Source organism: Ricinus communis, chromosome 10 (assembly GCF_019578655.1).
Source record: "Ricinus communis isolate WT05 ecotype wild-type chromosome 10, ASM1957865v1, whole genome shotgun sequence".
NCBI lineage: Eukaryota > Viridiplantae > Streptophyta > Magnoliopsida > Malpighiales > Euphorbiaceae > Ricinus > Ricinus communis.
The window spans coordinates 18284415-18302186 of record NC_063265.1 but is presented as its reverse complement, the minus strand read 5'-3'; the positions used below and the strand labels follow the sequence as shown (position 1 = coordinate 18302186).

General features: G+C 35.3%; 2 protein-coding genes across 6 annotated transcripts; one reads left to right on the top strand and one right to left on the bottom strand.

Annotated features, from left to right (window-relative positions):
* Positions 1-263: 263 nt before the first annotated feature.
* LOC8263218 lies at positions 264-6702 on the top strand. Of its 5 annotated transcripts, none has more exons than XM_002530312.3 (4): positions 264-3419; positions 3513-3720; positions 3856-4435; positions 6386-6702. In XM_002530312.3, the coding sequence occupies exon 1, from the start codon at positions 362-364 to the stop codon at positions 3098-3100; it is 2739 nt and encodes a 912-aa protein (XP_002530358.1). In that variant the 5' UTR covers positions 264-361; the 3' UTR covers positions 3101-3419; positions 3513-3720; positions 3856-4435; positions 6386-6702. The 5 variants fall into 5 exon arrangements, with proteins under 5 accessions (XP_002530358.1, XP_015581597.1, XP_015581595.1 ...); XM_015726111.2 differs by having other exon boundaries at positions 264-3720; positions 3856-4264; positions 4382-4435; XM_015726109.2 differs by having other exon boundaries at positions 264-3720; positions 3856-4279; positions 4382-4435.
* LOC8263219 (GDP-L-galactose phosphorylase 2) lies at positions 5940-9194 on the bottom strand. The gene is made up of 7 exons (XM_002530313.4): positions 8316-9194; positions 8064-8185; positions 7841-7900; positions 7467-7709; positions 7180-7365; positions 6752-7000; positions 5940-6643 (listed from the first exon to the last, which is right to left on the bottom strand). The coding sequence occupies exons 1-7, from the start codon at positions 8449-8451 to the stop codon at positions 6278-6280; spliced, it is 1362 nt and encodes a 453-aa protein (XP_002530359.1). The 5' UTR covers positions 8452-9194; the 3' UTR covers positions 5940-6277.
* Positions 9195-17772: the final 8578 nt, after the last annotated feature.

The window sequence follows — 17772 nt, the reverse complement described above, 5'->3', positions numbered from 1 at the left end:
TTTAGAGGAGGAATGGGACCCTTGCTGAGTAAGCTGATTTAATTGACGTGGCATACAATCAGAATATACCTCCTCAGATTGCCACGTCACCATCCTTTCTCTAAAATTGGACATTTGGATTAAATTGATATATTTTTCTGTAATTTTAGTACCATTTTGATTCAAATTAAAATTTTAGTATCAAATTTATATATAGTCCTAAGGTTTGGTACCATATGGGCAATTTACCCGGCTTATGCCATTGTAGTACTCTGAGCCCTACGGAAGACTTAGAACTTGTTGATCTTTGAAAGCCAAACGTGGTCCTATTAGCATATGATTTTGCTTTTAGTAATTTGGATATCTGCAAGTTGTTCATAAGATGGACTTATCAGAAGAATGGAAATCGCTGTTCCCAATTGGAAGTGTCTTTGATGCACCTTTACTTCTCTCAAGTCCCACATCAAAATCCATTCTTGGTCCTCTTTTCTTTAACCCAAATCGTAAGACTTTAACTCAACTCTATAAATCTCCCTCTCTATTTCCTCCACTTCTGAATCCGCCTCCAAGGCTTTCTTTATCAAGATTTCTTACTACTTCCACGACATTTGACTCTCCTATCCCTCTTTCCACTGCCTCCTCCATCACTTCCCGCTTGGGTTCCCAATTCCATGACAATTCTGCTTCTTTGCTAGCCCATAACCAACTTCAATTTCTAAACTGCCCACATGATAATTCCGTTATTGTGTTTTTTTCTACTGGCTGTAATCACGATCAAGTTGGGTTTTTGTTACTTTCTGTGAATGATAAGCGTTTGTGTGCTGTTGGGGATTCTAGAGGTGGTGTTTTTGTTGCTAACAAGTGTTTGAATCAAAGGATTGTGAAGATTTTGGTGAACCCAGTTGTGGATTCTGGCTATTTTGAAGGTAATGCTTCTTCTAAGATTGTTGGGTATTTGTTGGTTTATACCTTGTTTTCTGTGCATTGGTTCTGTGTTAAAATTGGTGAAATTAATGAAAGGCCTATTCTGGGCCATGTTGGTTGCAAGACTTTTAAGAGTTGCTCAATTGTGGATGCTTGTTGGAGTCCACATTTGATAGAGGAGAGTGTGGTTTTGTTGGAGAATGGTGGATTATTTTTGTTTGATTTGAACTCTGATAGTTCTAATGCATATTTTAGAGGAACCAAGTTGAAAGTCTTGTGGGATGATCTGGGTAAGTCTAAGAATTTTAAATGGTTGGGATGTCAGTTCAGTTGGCATCCCAGGATTCTGATTGTTGCATCTTCCGATGCAGTTTTCTTGGTTGATTGGAGGTATGATGAGTTTAAAGTGACGTGTTTAGCAAATATTGATATGTTTGGTGTGTATGCTCCAGTTGAAAATGAACGGTTCCTGACTTTTTCCATGGCAGTTTCTGATCATTTTCAATTTGTTTTGGCCTCTGAGAACATGTTAGCTCTATGTGATGTGCGCAAGCCATTAATGCCAGTGTTGCAATGGGCTCACGCTCTTGATAGGCCATGTTATATTGATGTGTTTAGATTGTCTGAATTGAGGTCAAACTCAAGGAACAGTATACATGAATGGGCAACTACCTCTGGTTTTGGCATTATACTGGGGTCATTTTGGAATTGTGAGTTTAGTCTCTTCTGTTATGGACCACCCCTTCCTGGTCAACAAGGGTCAATTGCATCAGAAATTTCAAAAATCTCCAAATCTGCTTATGCATGGGAGCTCCCATCTGATCTCTTGCTGTCAGGTGAGGAGTGCCAATGCGGAAGTTGTCTTGTAAAAGAAGAGTTTTTGAAGGATGCACTTCCTGATTGGATTGATTGGCAGCAGAAGAAAGACATAGTTTTGGGCTTTGGGATTTTAAGCAAAGATCTCTCATCCTTGCTCTTTGAGTCAGATGAATTTGGTGGATTTACTTTGATAAGATTGATGTCCTCAGGCAAGCTTGAGTCACAGAGATACCATGCATCATGGGATTTGGTTAGAAAGTCAGAACAAGCTCACAGAGATCCATTGTTGTGTTCTGAAGACAACTTGCTTTTCTCCTTGGGTGAGGAGGAATACAAGTTCCCAAGAAAATTTAAGTATTTGAAACTGGAGTATTTATTTGCATATATCAACGGTAATCTTTCTCAAGTCTTGGATTTAAATCTGATAAAGACTTGCAAGGGTCCTCGTGAAAAAGAATCTTTTAGTATGGACTTTCATGAAATACTATGTGAGAAGTTAAAGATGTGCGGGTTCAGTCAATTTAGGACATCCCCTGCAATTAGTGTTGTTTTTAACAACATCGACTTGCCAACAAGCATACATGAGGTTGCTTTAAGGAGCATCTGGGCAAGCTTGCCAATGGAATTCTTGCAACTTGCCTTTTCCAGCTACTCTGAGTTTCTCGAAGTACTTTTGGACCAGAAGAAGGTTGCTTTAGATTTTTTAGTTGTTCCAGACATACCCCAGTTACCTCCATTTTTCTTTAGGAAGCCTTCAAGCCGTAGCAATAGGTGGTCACATAAAGTACCACGCACTGATGCCCTTGTTGGTCCAGTTCTTCCTCTTCCCATTTTGATGACACTTCACGAGTTACGTAATGGCTGCCCAAATTCAGAGGACGAAATAGGTCTGTTTTCACCAGAGATGGAACTGAGCAATCGATGTAATGAAGTAATGCAAGTGGCCAGAGAAATGGCCATGCCAGATTCTACTGTTGAGCTTCATGACGATGATGCTGTCTCTCTGGCTGATGACAGAGATGACATCTGGGTTGATTTGGACAAACCAAGGTCATTATGTTTATATCGTCCTGTTGGAGTTCAGTGCTCAACTGATGACCACCAAGAGAGAAACTGTGTCCATAAGATAGATAGATTTGCTTTCATGATGGCGAAAGTGCATGAAAAAGAGTCCACCCATAAGAGGGGGGAAACTATGGGACAAGAATTCTTCAATGACCTGTGCCCTATTCACATGAAATTTGATGTTGCTGCTATGGACTGTACCTTACAAGAAATGAAAGCTTATAGTTTGTTGAAGAGGCATTTCTCAAAATGGCAAGAAGAATTCAAACCATTTCAGGGATTTTGTAACCGATTTCAAAAGCAAGGCACATGAATTTGTCTCCTGTTTTCTGGAAATTCTTTACTATGTCATTCCTGTGTAATGACTTTAATTAGTGCTTGCTTACAATTTTGTACCTTAGCATACGTATACACCTGAGATAGAGGATGGCATGCATTCCATTTGGAAACTGATGTTAGAGTTCCATAGATGTTACAGTGTTTGGTAAACAAGGTTACTGAGAATATTTAATTATCTGTGGAAGCTGAGATGAGTAAAGCATGGATTCATTGGTGCTTGGAAGACAATGCAACCAGAATGTGTTACTTATGCATTTACTATGATGCAAGTTGCAGTTACTTTCAACATCCAGGTGACACCAGGTTCTTTGGGATGAGATGAATCATTTTGATGCAAACTTGCAATATTGTTTCAGGTTTTGAGTCTTTGTGGTGTTAATGATCAGGATTTTGAGTTGACATGGAAGTAGCAAGGACTCTAGAGGATTTAGTGGAATCCCATGAGAGGTTCCTCTATTCAATTTTAGAGAAAGTTCTTCTTGGTGAACATTCCCAACCTCTTTCCAAGACACTCTTTTGCCTTGTTTAACCTTATATTATGTTTCGGAAGTCGTGCAGTCAGTTATATGAAGGCGTTTATGAATAGCAAGCAAGGTGAAGACTGTTCTGTATTACTAGCAATCATATATATGGATAATGCTGCCCTTTCTTTTTCCTTTCTTTTGTTTTTCTATTGAAGATTTCTTAACTCACTGAGCTATTACCATATCTCCTCTTTGTTTTTGCCAGGAGCATTGCGAGCTCTTTACCTTTTCGAGACAAAGGCAGACAACTGATTATCTTCAGAAACTGGTTTAAGTATTGGTGATAACAGGAAGACCCTAACACAATGTGCAAAGAAATTTTATGTTGGGGCAGGAACTGAATGCCATATAAAAGGATCGTTCAGCGCCGCTCTAAGGATTCTTCATCCCTATTGCATGTGCAGAACATTTTGAGTTGAAACTCCTTCCTGCTTGACTTCACCAAGTTGTAGAGCTGGTTGCATCCTATATGAAAAGGAGTGAGGAAATATGTTCAAGTTCAAACTAAATTTGCAATCCGAGTCATCAAAAGACTGGTTCAGTTTGATTAATTGCTCACCGCCTTATGACTCAACAATTGTGTGGTTTACTGCTGACATCTGGATGACATGTTGGTTTGTATTTCATTGGTTAGTTTTGGGTACATGAAGATTCTCAACTGCCCTTCATTAGATTCATCAATTTGCTTTAGTATTTTGTCAGTCATTGATACCTGTCCTTTACTTTTTTAGATGGTATGCGCTCCTTGTTGATAGCTTGCATGGAAGTTCTCATCCATAGTGAAGGTAATTTTTGTATTATCACATGTGAGAGTTAAAAGTAGTGTAAATGGTTTTGAATATGACAGTTCAAATTCATTCCTAGTGATATTTTTACCAGTTTTTGCTTGCTTTACATCTTCTTTTGTATATGAGAACCATAGTTCTCTGATTGGCTAAAATGGAGTAAGATATGCCACATTATTTGTCTTTTCATGTTTCTATTTTCTGCTGCTGCCACTATGACTTCTCATAATTCTTTCCAGTCTTCTGTATTTTCCAGTCTCTTCCCAATATGACTTCTTAATAATTCTTCATGTCTCTTCGCTCTCTACATACTTACTGGTATAGTTGAGTGGTTAAATTTTTTTTCCATAGCAGCAACAGCAAGCCCGGGTAACTTGGTTCCGAGTACGTAGTCCCTGGGTTGATAACTTTGTTTTTGAGGTTCTGAATATCATAGGATTTTCAGTATGTAATTGTTTTATTATCTTCTTGTGACAGCTTTAAGTGCTACTTGCTTTCTTCAGTTTTTTGCACTCTAGAATACTGAAATTATCAAAACACCAGTTGGGGCTCTGGTGTTTCCTTGTCAGATCAGATGAATTTGTACTTATCAAAAAAAAGGTGTTGAGCATGATTATTTATTTTAAAATTAAATAAGACTCTATAGATTATAAGGTTATTAAAAATTACTGATTATTGACTGATTCTAATTAGACAATGATCTTTGTATCTGAAAATAATAATATTTCCTATATATATAATTTAATAATTTATTTACATATTTTAATGTTGTCATCAAATATAATAATTACATCTTCAAAAAAAAAAATTTACAAAATAAGAAATTACATTAATATTTATTTTTAGTACTACCACCATTATTTTAGAAAAATAATTAACTAGGGTGTAATAATTTATTATTGGACACTAGTATAAGAATTACTTATATCATCTACTTAATGAAAAATTATATTCTAAATCTCACATAGTTGGAGTAGCAAACTAAGTAGACATTATATTAACATGTTGCAGAAGATTAAAATAATAATAATGATATGTTGAGAGGGAAAGCTTAAATATAAAATTAAAACTGCTCAATCATCATAAATATTTTTCTTAATTAAGTCACTATAAGGAGTAGTTGGAAAGGACTTGCAAGAAAAGCAATCATACAGAAAATTAGCAATGAGATTCCCCACATGCTAATTAGTTTCTCTATTTTATTAAAACATTTTGTGCCTGATTTGTTTATTATTGACACTTTATTTTTTAAAAATTTAATTAAGTGATGAAATCAATAGTCAGTCAACTCATGTATAAGCCATGACAGCTGAAAGGCATCACCTTGATGTTCATTTGTTTAAATTTTGATTAGGCATATATTACCTATCATCTGTCCAGAAAACATTTTTTTTATCAATAATGATCCTGCAGTAGAAATAACCATAGGAGGCATGAAACTAAAGTGATCCTGATGGTTCACAAAAAACTTTTTCAATTAGATAGAAATGATTCATATCTCCTCTGAAGCCAGCAACCTGATATAAATTGCATTGCATAAACCAAAGACATGGGCATTATTCACATAAGCTGCTTCATAACAGCAAACATCCCGTAGCATAATAATATTTGCATAAACCAATACAAATAGGAAATTACATTGCCAGTATGCTGAATACACAGCACAAATGGTGCTGATTACACAAAAAGGCAAACCAAGACTTACAATGCAAACCTAGTTTGCTTCTTTAGGCCACTGCTGGAACCCACTCAGGCAGTAATATAGTTACTAATTCAATATCCCATACTATGTTATTAACCATAAGAACACGACATAACTAGTCTGTCCATCCCAGACAAACCTTACTGCTGAATGAGGCATTCTTGATTTCCAGTCACCATAGTGTGGTGCGAGCTTTGATTAATGGCATCAACTTCTTCAGCAGACTTGACATTTTTATCTTCCAGCAGGACATTCTGAGCTTCATGGTCGCTGCCACTACCAGCATAGGAGATAGCTTCAAAGATGAGAGCATTCACTTCCTGGAATCTAGCCTCAGAGAGAGAAACCTCGGAAAGCAGCCTCCAAGCATTCTCCTCTGATGCCTCCTCATAGTCCTCCTTCCTTTTCAGCACCATATGGCCACTAATTTCCCACACAGCTGGGTTCACTTGGGTCTCAAGAAGTTCAGGACTCACTTCCCCAAGAGCTTGTTTCTCTGCATAACACTGTTGACCCATTTTGTTTAACATTAATAACATAAATATAAATCAAGCATTTAATGACATATCAAGGAGTAAAACAGAATCACCTCCACCATGTTTCCTGTTCATTACCTGTGGCAAAAGAAATAAACGCTTTCCACAATCAGAGATGAGCACATTGTATGGTATACTGTTATCTTGAAGGCAGATACAAGCATCTGAGATGGTACTGGATAAATCTTGCAGAGTATTTCCATCCTCAAATAGAAGGCCTCGGACAGGGTAATTCACGAGCTCAGAGATTTTGACCCCAGAATCCAAAGTGGCAATCTTGTTAGTGGGCGCCTTCTCAATAGGAAATTGCATAGCTAAGTAGTAAGCCTGTTCCAGGGGAATGATAAAATTGCTTTTCAAGAATTTCTTGCTTTTTTCACTTTGATAAGTGTGGTCAAGCTTTTTCTTTCTTCATCATTAATGTTTCACTAACTAATTGAGTGTGATATTGATATGGAGACTCCAAATTCAAGTTCATTGTAGCCAGAGTTTAGGTGGATACAAACCTGGAAATGAAGGTGATTTATGGTAGCAAATGCACCCAAGCTGTTGTAACCCAAACGGAAGTATGGATTCCCAGCTTCAGCTGCCATGTAAAGTGCAAGCAATAAGCTCTCACGGTCAATCCTCTGTGGCAAGCACTCCAGAATACGTGGAATCAACAACACATGCCCATACTCTATAGGACTAACCTGTTACATCAGCACAACAAAGGTCAAAAATCAACATGATAAAATCTCAGTTCCATAAAATACTGAATAACAATCATTTAACACAAAAATCAATAACATACATTAATGGCCACCACACTCGGAGAATTCTTAAGGTCGATAGGGGCACTTGGGAAGAACTGAATGTCACCATCCTCACTTGCTTCAAACTGGAATAGCACCTCTTCTTGGCCAACTTTAGTGAAGTTAAATTTGTTCCCATCAAAGGGCTGGAGAACCTTGTCAACCCGAAATTCAGTTGGCCTCTTCTTCAAGTGACGGCCCTCGTTCAGCTGAGCAATGAAACCATACTGGCCAGGGATCACCTAAAACAAATATCATCACAGAATATGCACAGATCTTATATCCCAAATTTAGTAAACACCATATTTCAGAGTTTTTTAGTTCAAGTTGCAAGCTAAACTAGCAGAGAAATATCATAAATATGAATATAGACCTTGGTTTCACAGGCTGTTACATCATAACGAAAGAGGCCTCTCTGCACACGTTCCTCCCACTGAAAAGAACCAAGCAATATAGAAATTTTTTAGCTCCGAAAATCATTGCTTCAACTAACAATAGATAGAAAAGATTAAAAATAATAATAATAATAATAATAATAATAATAATAATGAAGCAATCTTTTATTCTTCATTCATAATTTGGCTTAAAAGTTATACCTCCCCAAGAAGGAGCGAGTCGAGGAATGCTACAGGAGGCTCAGTATTCTCATGTTCAATCACCTCCTTCTCGCTAACAATCTTGTCCACTCTCTTGAAAGCATACAAAGGGAGCTTTGCACCTATCCAGGCAGCGAACAATAAACATATCCAAATCATAAAACAAGACTCATATAAATCAAAATTGCACAAAGTACCCATCAAAACCACAAAATGTCAAAAGGCAACAAGATCCTTTCTTTCAAGAAATACCTTGAATGCAGCATTTCTGAAGGCAATTACGGCCACAGCCCCCACTCTTTTTACCACCATCTTCGGCCTCATCTTTTTGGAAATTGGAAACGACAGTAGGAACTCTCTTGATACTTAACATGAACTTACCACTCATCTTTACTTTTAAAAATTCTCAAAACCGCAATAAATTGTACTTAATAGAGAAATCTAATACCTCTAGAAAAAAAGGTAACTTTTCTTCTTTTATTTTCCTTGCAGCTATTCAATGTATAAACATTAAAAGAAAACACTCAGAGCAAGAAAATAACCACCACCGGCGAGAAAAAGGAGGTCGGAAGGACTGCCGCCTTCAGAAGGCAAAGCACCACGCCCGCCGTGCGGCGAAGGGTTGCTGCTCTCAATTACACAACCCTTACGTCGTACTGCATGGAAATGAACTAGAGGCCGAGTTACTCCGTGTATAGCCGTGATGTCTACAACTTGTCTACCCCCGGGTATTACCCTCCAACAAAAAAAATTATCGCTCTTTTGGTAAAACTAACTCCTACCCTTTTCACCAAATCACAAATAAACTTATGCGTACCTGGATTGCTTTTCTTTTCTGAAGTGGGTTGTTTTGAATTTGATAAGGGAAGATAAAAGGGGTCTGGGTGTGTGTAAGAAGTGGAAGAGGAGATGGTGGTTATATAGATAAAAAGCGAGAGAAAACAAGAAGTAGGAGTGGTGCTACAGTTGTTTTTCAAATCAAAACGCCCAACAAGGGGTTCGTCGGAGAGGGACCAACGAAGGCGGTACGGATTGGAGGACCACTATGCTTTCTTTCTTTTGTTTTAAGAAATTGCCTGGAACTGCAAAAATTTGGGCTTTTGTGGCTGCAGTATTTGTTGCCAAACTACCAAACACACTGTGAATCAAATAGCCCTTCTTAATTGTAATTAAGGGAACCATTTTAACATTTTAATTTTTTTTTATTATAAAGCGTATCATTAGTATAATAAACAAAATCTTAATAAATATTTAAATATAAAAAATAAAAAGTTATTTAGATTTAATTGATATTGGTGCATTTTTATTTTTATTTTAATAAGTATCAATAGTTTTAATTATTTTTTTATTTTTTAACTTTGACCAATTACAAATGTCAATTAATAAAAAATACGAGATTTTACAAAAAGTTGATAGTTCAACTTATTTAATAAATAGTTAATATATTTTTTTAACATTTAAATTCATTTTAACGTGTATTTGTTTTATATATTCATATGTTTATATATATTTTAGTATTATTAAAAATAATAATTTAAATTTTTATTAAATTAAATTAAAAATTAAAGTGATAAAAGTACCACTAATTTATTTCTTCATGAGTTGCTACCGGTCCGTTTGACATTTATTAATGAATGGATAGTTACAATTTGCCTCGCCTCGTGAGATTCGCTGCTCTTCCTAAATATAAGTGTTGTTTGTTAGAATCCAATAAATATTAAAAAATTATTAAATAGTTTCTAGTAAATATAATAATTATTTTTTTCGTTATGTTATTAAATTAATATAAAAATATAAAAATATTATATAGCTAATTTAAAAATTAAATTTTTATTTTATTAATATCATGTGCAATTTAATCTTGAATTCATTATAATTATTAAATTTGTTATATGACGTTAGCTTTCCTTTGTCCTTTTAAACAAGAAATTTACATCCGAATTTAAATTTTCTTCATGTATTAAGGAGCCCATTCAATAATTTTAAAACTTCAAACTTGCACTATTTTATTAGAAACTTTTCAGAAATATTTTAAAATTAACAAAATATATCATTTTTATTGTACAAATTGTAATACCCGGAATTTTTTTCCTTAATAAAGATAATATTAATAATGATTAATAAAATAAATTTTTATTTAAATTAATTTTAACTTTATTTTTTTATTTGATTCAATTAAAATAATTTAAATACAATTTTGAATTCTAATGCTAGACAAATAAAGGAGTATTTTCTATATCCTATTAGTTTGAATTTTTAAGAAATTAATTAAGTAAATTCTTTGAGAAATAAATTATATTTTTGGTTATTCTAAATTTCTCCCAAATGCATATATATAAATAAAATTATATATATTGAAAACTTATGGAAGAATCTGTAAATGATGTTTTTATAAAAAAAAATTTGGAAAAATTGGTATTTTAATTACCTAGTGGTATTAAATTTTAAGTTGGAAAATAGTTAGCAAATTGATTAATTAAATTAATTGTATGTTAGGACTAAATTGAAAATTTATTTTGGAATGAGAATTAAAAGTATAATTTTATTATTATGGGGTTTTAACGGAAATTGTATGTTTGGTATTTTTGTAATTAAATATGTTGGCAAGGGCTTTTCGGTAATTTTATATTTAAAAGCAAGAGTGTATATGTAATTATATATTTTCAATAATTCTAATTTGGCCCAAATTAAATAGTTAGGGGTTTAATTGAAAGGCTAAAGAAAAGTTTAAGGATTAACTGAAAATTTTGCTAGACGAAATTGTTAGTAATTAGAAAAGTTGAGGGACCAAAAGCAGATATGGAGAGGAAAAGAAAGAAAAGAAAGAAGAAAGAAAAGAAGAAAGAGAAGGAAAGAAGCAGGCAGGGAAGGACTGGCGAGCCGAGCGACGGTGTTAGGGAGCCGAAAAAAAGGCGATCGCTCGGCCCTGCTTTTACCAGTGAGTTGAGGGCTTCCTTTTGGTGGTGGCGTCGGCGAGGAGTTCGGGAGGTGTTGGCAGCGATGTTTTCGGCTTTTCGACAAGCTCCGGATGGATGATCGACGATCCAACTCTCCTCGCTTAATGGCACCGATTTCGTGGCTATCGAACTCCGTTTGTAAATTGACGGTCGAGATCGTTCGTAAATCCCTCTGGTTGATTGAGGGTCGGGTTGAAAAATTGAAAGCAGGAATCGTCATCAGCGCATTGTTTCAAGTCCGATGGTGTATTCAGATCGTCGATCGGACTCCGGCGGATGGAGGCGAATCGACCGAGCGATCGAGCGTCTTGGTAATTTTTCTTTAGCCCGTAGGTTTTGGAATTCTCTGGTTTATTATATGCTTATTGATTTGTGTTGAGTATTAGATAATATTTGTGTGTTAAAATATTTGGTGCCTTGATTGCTGCTATAGCTATATAGTCGTGATCATTTGTCTTGCGGAAGTCGGAAAAATAGTGAAGTCTCTTGGGACCCCGACTCATTGTATTAAATTATTGATATTTCAGGTCTACCGGTCCTGACGTTACGTAAATGTCCGTGTAGGGGAGCTTACGCCAAATTTCGTTAATTAGTAGGAGATTCACAATCAATCCTAGGAATCTAGACTAGGATTATTATTGATAAATTGTTTTCCATGATTAGATAATCCATTATGCTCGCTCTCACATCACAGAGCATCGGTAGGAGATAAAAGGTCGCTAAAGGCGTGAGTTAAAGTCATATATCGGTTATGGCTTGTGTCGAGCAAATTTTGAATAATTGTGATTATTTTATTGCAAGTTTAATTATTCATTTAATTATTATTCATATGTATTATGCTTTTTAATTACTATTCATGTATATTCTTCCTTTATCATTGATTTATCATTGCATTGCGGGATGGGATGACAGACATTGGCACATTAGTTTGATGATGAGCATGCACATTAGTATAAACCAAGAGTGATGGAAAAGAGTAAATGGATAAATTTTAAAAGGAAAGTTTAGAGCTTGCAGTCAAGAAGCATCCTCTGGGCTTAGAGAGCGCGGGCATAAAGGTCCAGCAGTCACAGTACTCTCACCGGGCGCCGCGCCTTTATTTGGAACCTGTTGGACCGGACCAGGTAAGGTCCTTCGTCGTCGCTGCGTAGCATTATTGCAATAAGAGAGCCAAAAGCATCGATAAAGGAACATTGTTGAACATTAAGTAAGTGGCGAAGTTAAGGACCTTGGTCGATTCTATTATTGGAATGAGATTAGTCGAGATGTTAGAGTTGAAATTAGTCAAGATGTCAGTGTTGAGAATCAATCGAGATGTTAATGTTGGGATTAGGGTTCTAATGAAGTACTTCGTGTAACACCCCCATCACATGTTAACCAATAAACATTAGCCGGGGAAGCATACAAGCGTCGTAGAATATATACTACGGGTAGATAGGTCAATATGTAGGTTGTTAAGAATCCAGACACAAGGTTATTAACATATAACCATATGATTATACTTAAACATCATTTAACAAGTATTACAAACATCTTCTTATGCCTTATAAGGCATACTTCCATATATATCACATAACTGCATACAAAAATGCATCGGGAGGAGACTTCACAAAACTGGCCCAACTTGGGCTAAAAGCAAGACTTCGCATACAACCAACGGATGCATTACTATTTACAAACCTGAAAAGAAAAATTTTGGAGAGGGTGAGCCTCCCATTTCAGTAAATAAATAATCAACATAATCTATATCACATACACTTAATACAATTTCCACCCAATCACATAACTTTCCATGATATTCATAGTTTAGGTATAAAGTCATACCATTCTACTCAATTCATTACAACCATCATAGAAGAAATACAATTCAACAATTATGGTTAGTTCTCACGGCTTGTGGATCCCCTTTAATGTGCTGCTCCACCTCATCCTCACATATCACACACGTAAGGCCTCGCCTCATCTCACATTATACACTTTTATAGCCTCTCTAGGCTTTAGCCTCCCAAGGCTTTATATATATATCTTTTTTTTTATAGGGGAATCCACCATTCACATGCACATATGCACTTAACATCACAATTCAATCATTTCACTTATATCATATTTCAGTAATAACAATTGTTCTACTCAACACCAATCATTTCCATCTCAGTCATTCAAACATAAACAATATTAAGCAAACGCAACCATTTGCGGAACATTTGATTAAATATATGAACATAGCAAATATTAACTATTTACTTACTTAAAATATACTTATTCCTTTAGCATATAAGAACCTCCTTTCTCCACAACTTCCTTTCCAGGCATTTGAGTACCTGTCAACACATTCATCAATTCACATTTCATGCATATTACAAATATTCATGTAAATGCGAGTTCTAATGCATTACAAGATCATCCCCTCTCTAATTCATAGGTCTAACTCTTCCTCTAAGACTCTCAATTACTGTTTTAATATCCTATAAACATTTCCCATCTAGTTAAATACCAATTTAACTCAAATTAACATCAATAAATTGCATAAAACTAATCTCCAACATTTCTGTTTTCTAGACAGAATTTAGTACCAAGGTATATTTATTGCTGGGAAAAATTGGCTTAATACAAAAATCTCATATTAAATAGACATATCCATTTATGCATCTAGTTTCATCTCCAAGAAGAATTACTTAATTCCGACTTCTATAGATTTAATTATTTTCAAATTACTGAGCAAGGGTCATACAGCTAGTTGTACCCGAGCAGCAATCTGTTTGCTCAATTTAAGCAACCAAAACGGCAAAAATAGCAAAATCACAAAACTACAAAGTTATAGAGGATTCTTTAAAATTTCCATAGACACCAATTAAGCTTAATTTGGACTTATATAACCCATGTTATGCCTAAAATACAGAACATCAAGGTTGCTGGAATTTTGACAGTTTTCTATCTTAACATACTTAAACTTAAATCAAGCTTAATCTTTATGCAATCATTCAATACTCTACTAATTCATGATAATCAGACCTTTAATTAATCAATGAGAGCATCAAATAAAGTTTTTCCAATTTGTAATCATGAACCCTAATGACAAATTAATAACACTCAAGTAACAACTTACCAATTTCAGCTTTTGGGTTGCTAATATGCTTAAATCCTTTAGCTTTAGCTTGGCTCCTTCAATAGTTGGCAAAAACCTATCTTAATCTTAAGTTTTTCTAGGTATTCCACTCCTCTCTCTTATTCCAAATTTTGTGTTTTTGGCCATGTACGAATTTTAGAGAAATGAAGAGGTAAAATGAGCTTACTCATGGTTCCAATTTCCAATATTCCTCTCTTAATGCCACCACCTACTAAACTATTTTTATCACCCTAAATTAATTCTTACTAACCATATATAGGTACTGACTTTTAATTGTATCTTTTAAGTCCAATCTATTTACCCAACCTTCAACTATTGGTTCAATTAAGTCTTAAGGCTTAATACACATAACCCAAGTACTTAATCAACTTATCTAAATTAATAATCTAATATCATGCTTCTTATTCTCTACTTATAATTAATATATATATGTTCTCATAAAATAAAAATATCATTGATATACCATCATATGCCCAATGATTAAATGTAAATGCACATAACATGGATGATGAAAAAATCACGGCAATTATCTTCTTTTCTCTCAGAAATTTTGGTCCCAATTTCATTTTAACAACTCACCAACATTACAATGGATTAGATGCGATACTCGATACATCTCATATGCTCTTCTACTTCCCAAGTTGCTTCTCTTGGTGAATGATGACTCCACTTAATTTTGACCATAGGAATGTCTTTATTTCTCAATTTCTTAATCCTTCGATCAAGAATTTCTATCTGGTTCTTCCACATATGTCAACTTTTCCGTGATTTCTATCTCCGGCTCGAATGATATGACTAGGATCCGATCTATATCGCCTCAACATAGAGAACGAAACATCATGAATATAGAACAACTCAGGGGTAATGCTAACCTATAAGCCAATGGTCCAACTCTTTCAATAATTTCATAAGGTCCTACATACCTCGGACTCAATTTCCTTGTTTACCAAACCTTAATATTCCTTTCCATGGTGACACCCGCAAGAAAACTTTATCACCCACAATATATTCCATTTCCTTCCTTCGCAATGCAGTAATCGAATTCTTGTCTATCTGTGCTTTCAAATTCTTTTAACTATCTCTATTTTATCCACTATTTCTTGTCACCAATTCTGACCTTCAAGTAAACCTTCAACATCCCATCATAATCGGACTTCTACATTTCCTCCCATACAAAGCTTCATAAGGAGCCATACCGATACTAGAATGAAAACTGCTATATATACGCAAATTCCATATGTGGTATGTAATCATCCCGGTTACCCTTGAACTCAAGTGTGCAAGCCCTCATCATATCTTCTAATGTCCGAATAGTTCTTTCGATTGCCCATCCGTTTGAGGATGAAAAGCATCTTGAAATGAAGCTTAGTACCATATGCTTCTGCAAACTCTCCCGGAATAAATCGATCCCTATTCCGATACAAAGATATAGCCATGCAATCTAACAATCTCGAAATATACAATTCAGCAAGTTTATCAAGTGAATCATTTTCATCACGGTAAGAAATGAAAGCACACATTTAGTAAGTCGATCAACAATTACCCAAATAGCATCATTTGCTTGTTAAATGTACTAATACGCCAGAATAACAAAATCCATAGTAATCTTATCCCACTTCCACCACGGTATAGATATAAAGAATGAAGTTTACTGCGGGTGCCTCGTGCTCTCCTTTTCACTTACCGACATGTCGTCAAACACTTACTCACAAATTCGCCACATCCTTCTCTTCATTGCTCGGCCACCAATAATAAGGCTTCAAATTTTTGTACATTTTGGTACTCCAGTCATTGCATAAGGTGCAAGCTTTCATGCATGATTTCCTTTCTCAAATTTCCTACATCGTCAGGTACACATACGATTTCTATTCAATAACACACCATCATCTTTCAACACAAATTGTGTATTCTTTCCTTCTTGTACTCTACCCCTTCATCCTTGCAAATAAGAATCTTCACACTGTGCATCTTTAATTTTATCTCCAATCAAAGGCTTTACTTGTAATGTGGCTAACAGGATCATTGTCATAAACATAAAACTTCACATCCATAGCTCTAAGTGCAACTAAATATTCTACATTGTAACAAATCATACTTGAAAAATTTTCCACTGACTTCCTACTTAAAGCATCGGCAATAACATTTGCTTTTCCGGATGATAATCAATAGTGCAATCATAATCCTTCAAAGCTCAATCCATCTTCGTTGTCTTGATTCAACTCTTTCAAAGGGATATATTTCAAACTCTCATGATCGGTAAATATCTGAAATGTCTCCCCAGATAAATAATGTCGCCATATCTTCAATGCATGTACAATAGTTGCTAATTCAAGATCATGTGTAGGATAATTCAGCTCATGAGGTCGTAATTGTCTTGAAGCATAAGCTATAACCTTCCCATGCCGCATTAAGACACATCCAAGTGATCATAACATAACCTCCATTTTCGAGATGGCGCAATGCGCAGTCACATCTGTGAGTAGTAAGCCTTTTCTTCAACTCTTGAAAATTTTGATCACATAACTCCCGCGCCCATCTTGGAATGGCACATTCTTCTTTAACAAAATTTCTAGAGGCTTAGCAATCGAAAATCTTTACAAATTTATAATAGCCAGTCTAACCCAAGAAAACTTGAACTTGAAACATTTCTAAGGGTGTTTCCCATTCAATAATTGCTTTAATCTTTGATGAACTCCGACCCATGTGCACATGTTCATGTTTAGAAGAAATAATGCCCAATGCCCAAGAATGCAATTTCCTCCATCCAAAACTCAGATTTGTTGAATTTTGCATACAACTGTTTTTCCCTCAAAATCATGAAACAATTCTCAAGTGTTGTTCATGCTCTTCCCGGGCTTCTAGAGTAAATCGGAATATCATCAATGAACACAATAACAAAGTGATCTAAATATGGCTGGAAAGTCTTGTTCATCGTTGACATAAAAACAGTAGGAGCATTTGTTAAACCAAATGGCATCACAATAAATTCATAGTGCCCATACCTTGTTCGAATGCTCGCTCTTGGCAATAGATTTCTCTTCAACCCGGAGTTGCCAATAACCCGATCTTAAATCAATTTTAGAGAACACAGTTGCACCTTTTAACCGATCAAGCAAATCATCAATTCTCGGCAATGGATATTTATTCTTCAACGTAATCCTATTCAATTGCCTATAATCAATACATAATCGCATACTACCATCCTTTTCTTCACAACAAAATTAACCGGTGCTCCCCAAGGTGAAGTACTTGGCCTGATGAAACCTTTATCAAGTAACTCTTCTAATTGCTTCTTTAATTCTTTCAATTCTAATGGAGCCATTCGTATGGTGCAATGGAAATAGGTGCGATACTAGGGATGATGTCAATCTCAAAATCAACCTCTCGATTTGGTGGCAAACCAGGCAAATCATCTAAGAATATGTTAGGAAATTCTCCGACCCTTTGGAATGTCTAATACCCCCGGACTGACCTTAGTAGTATCTATAAAACTAATTAGATATGCTTCACCTCCATTTTTAATTAACGACATCGAACACTGCTGAAATCAAGCAATTAGGAATTGTCTTCCTTTCACCCACCATTACTATTTTCATTTCTCCTTGTATTTCCATAGCCACTTCCT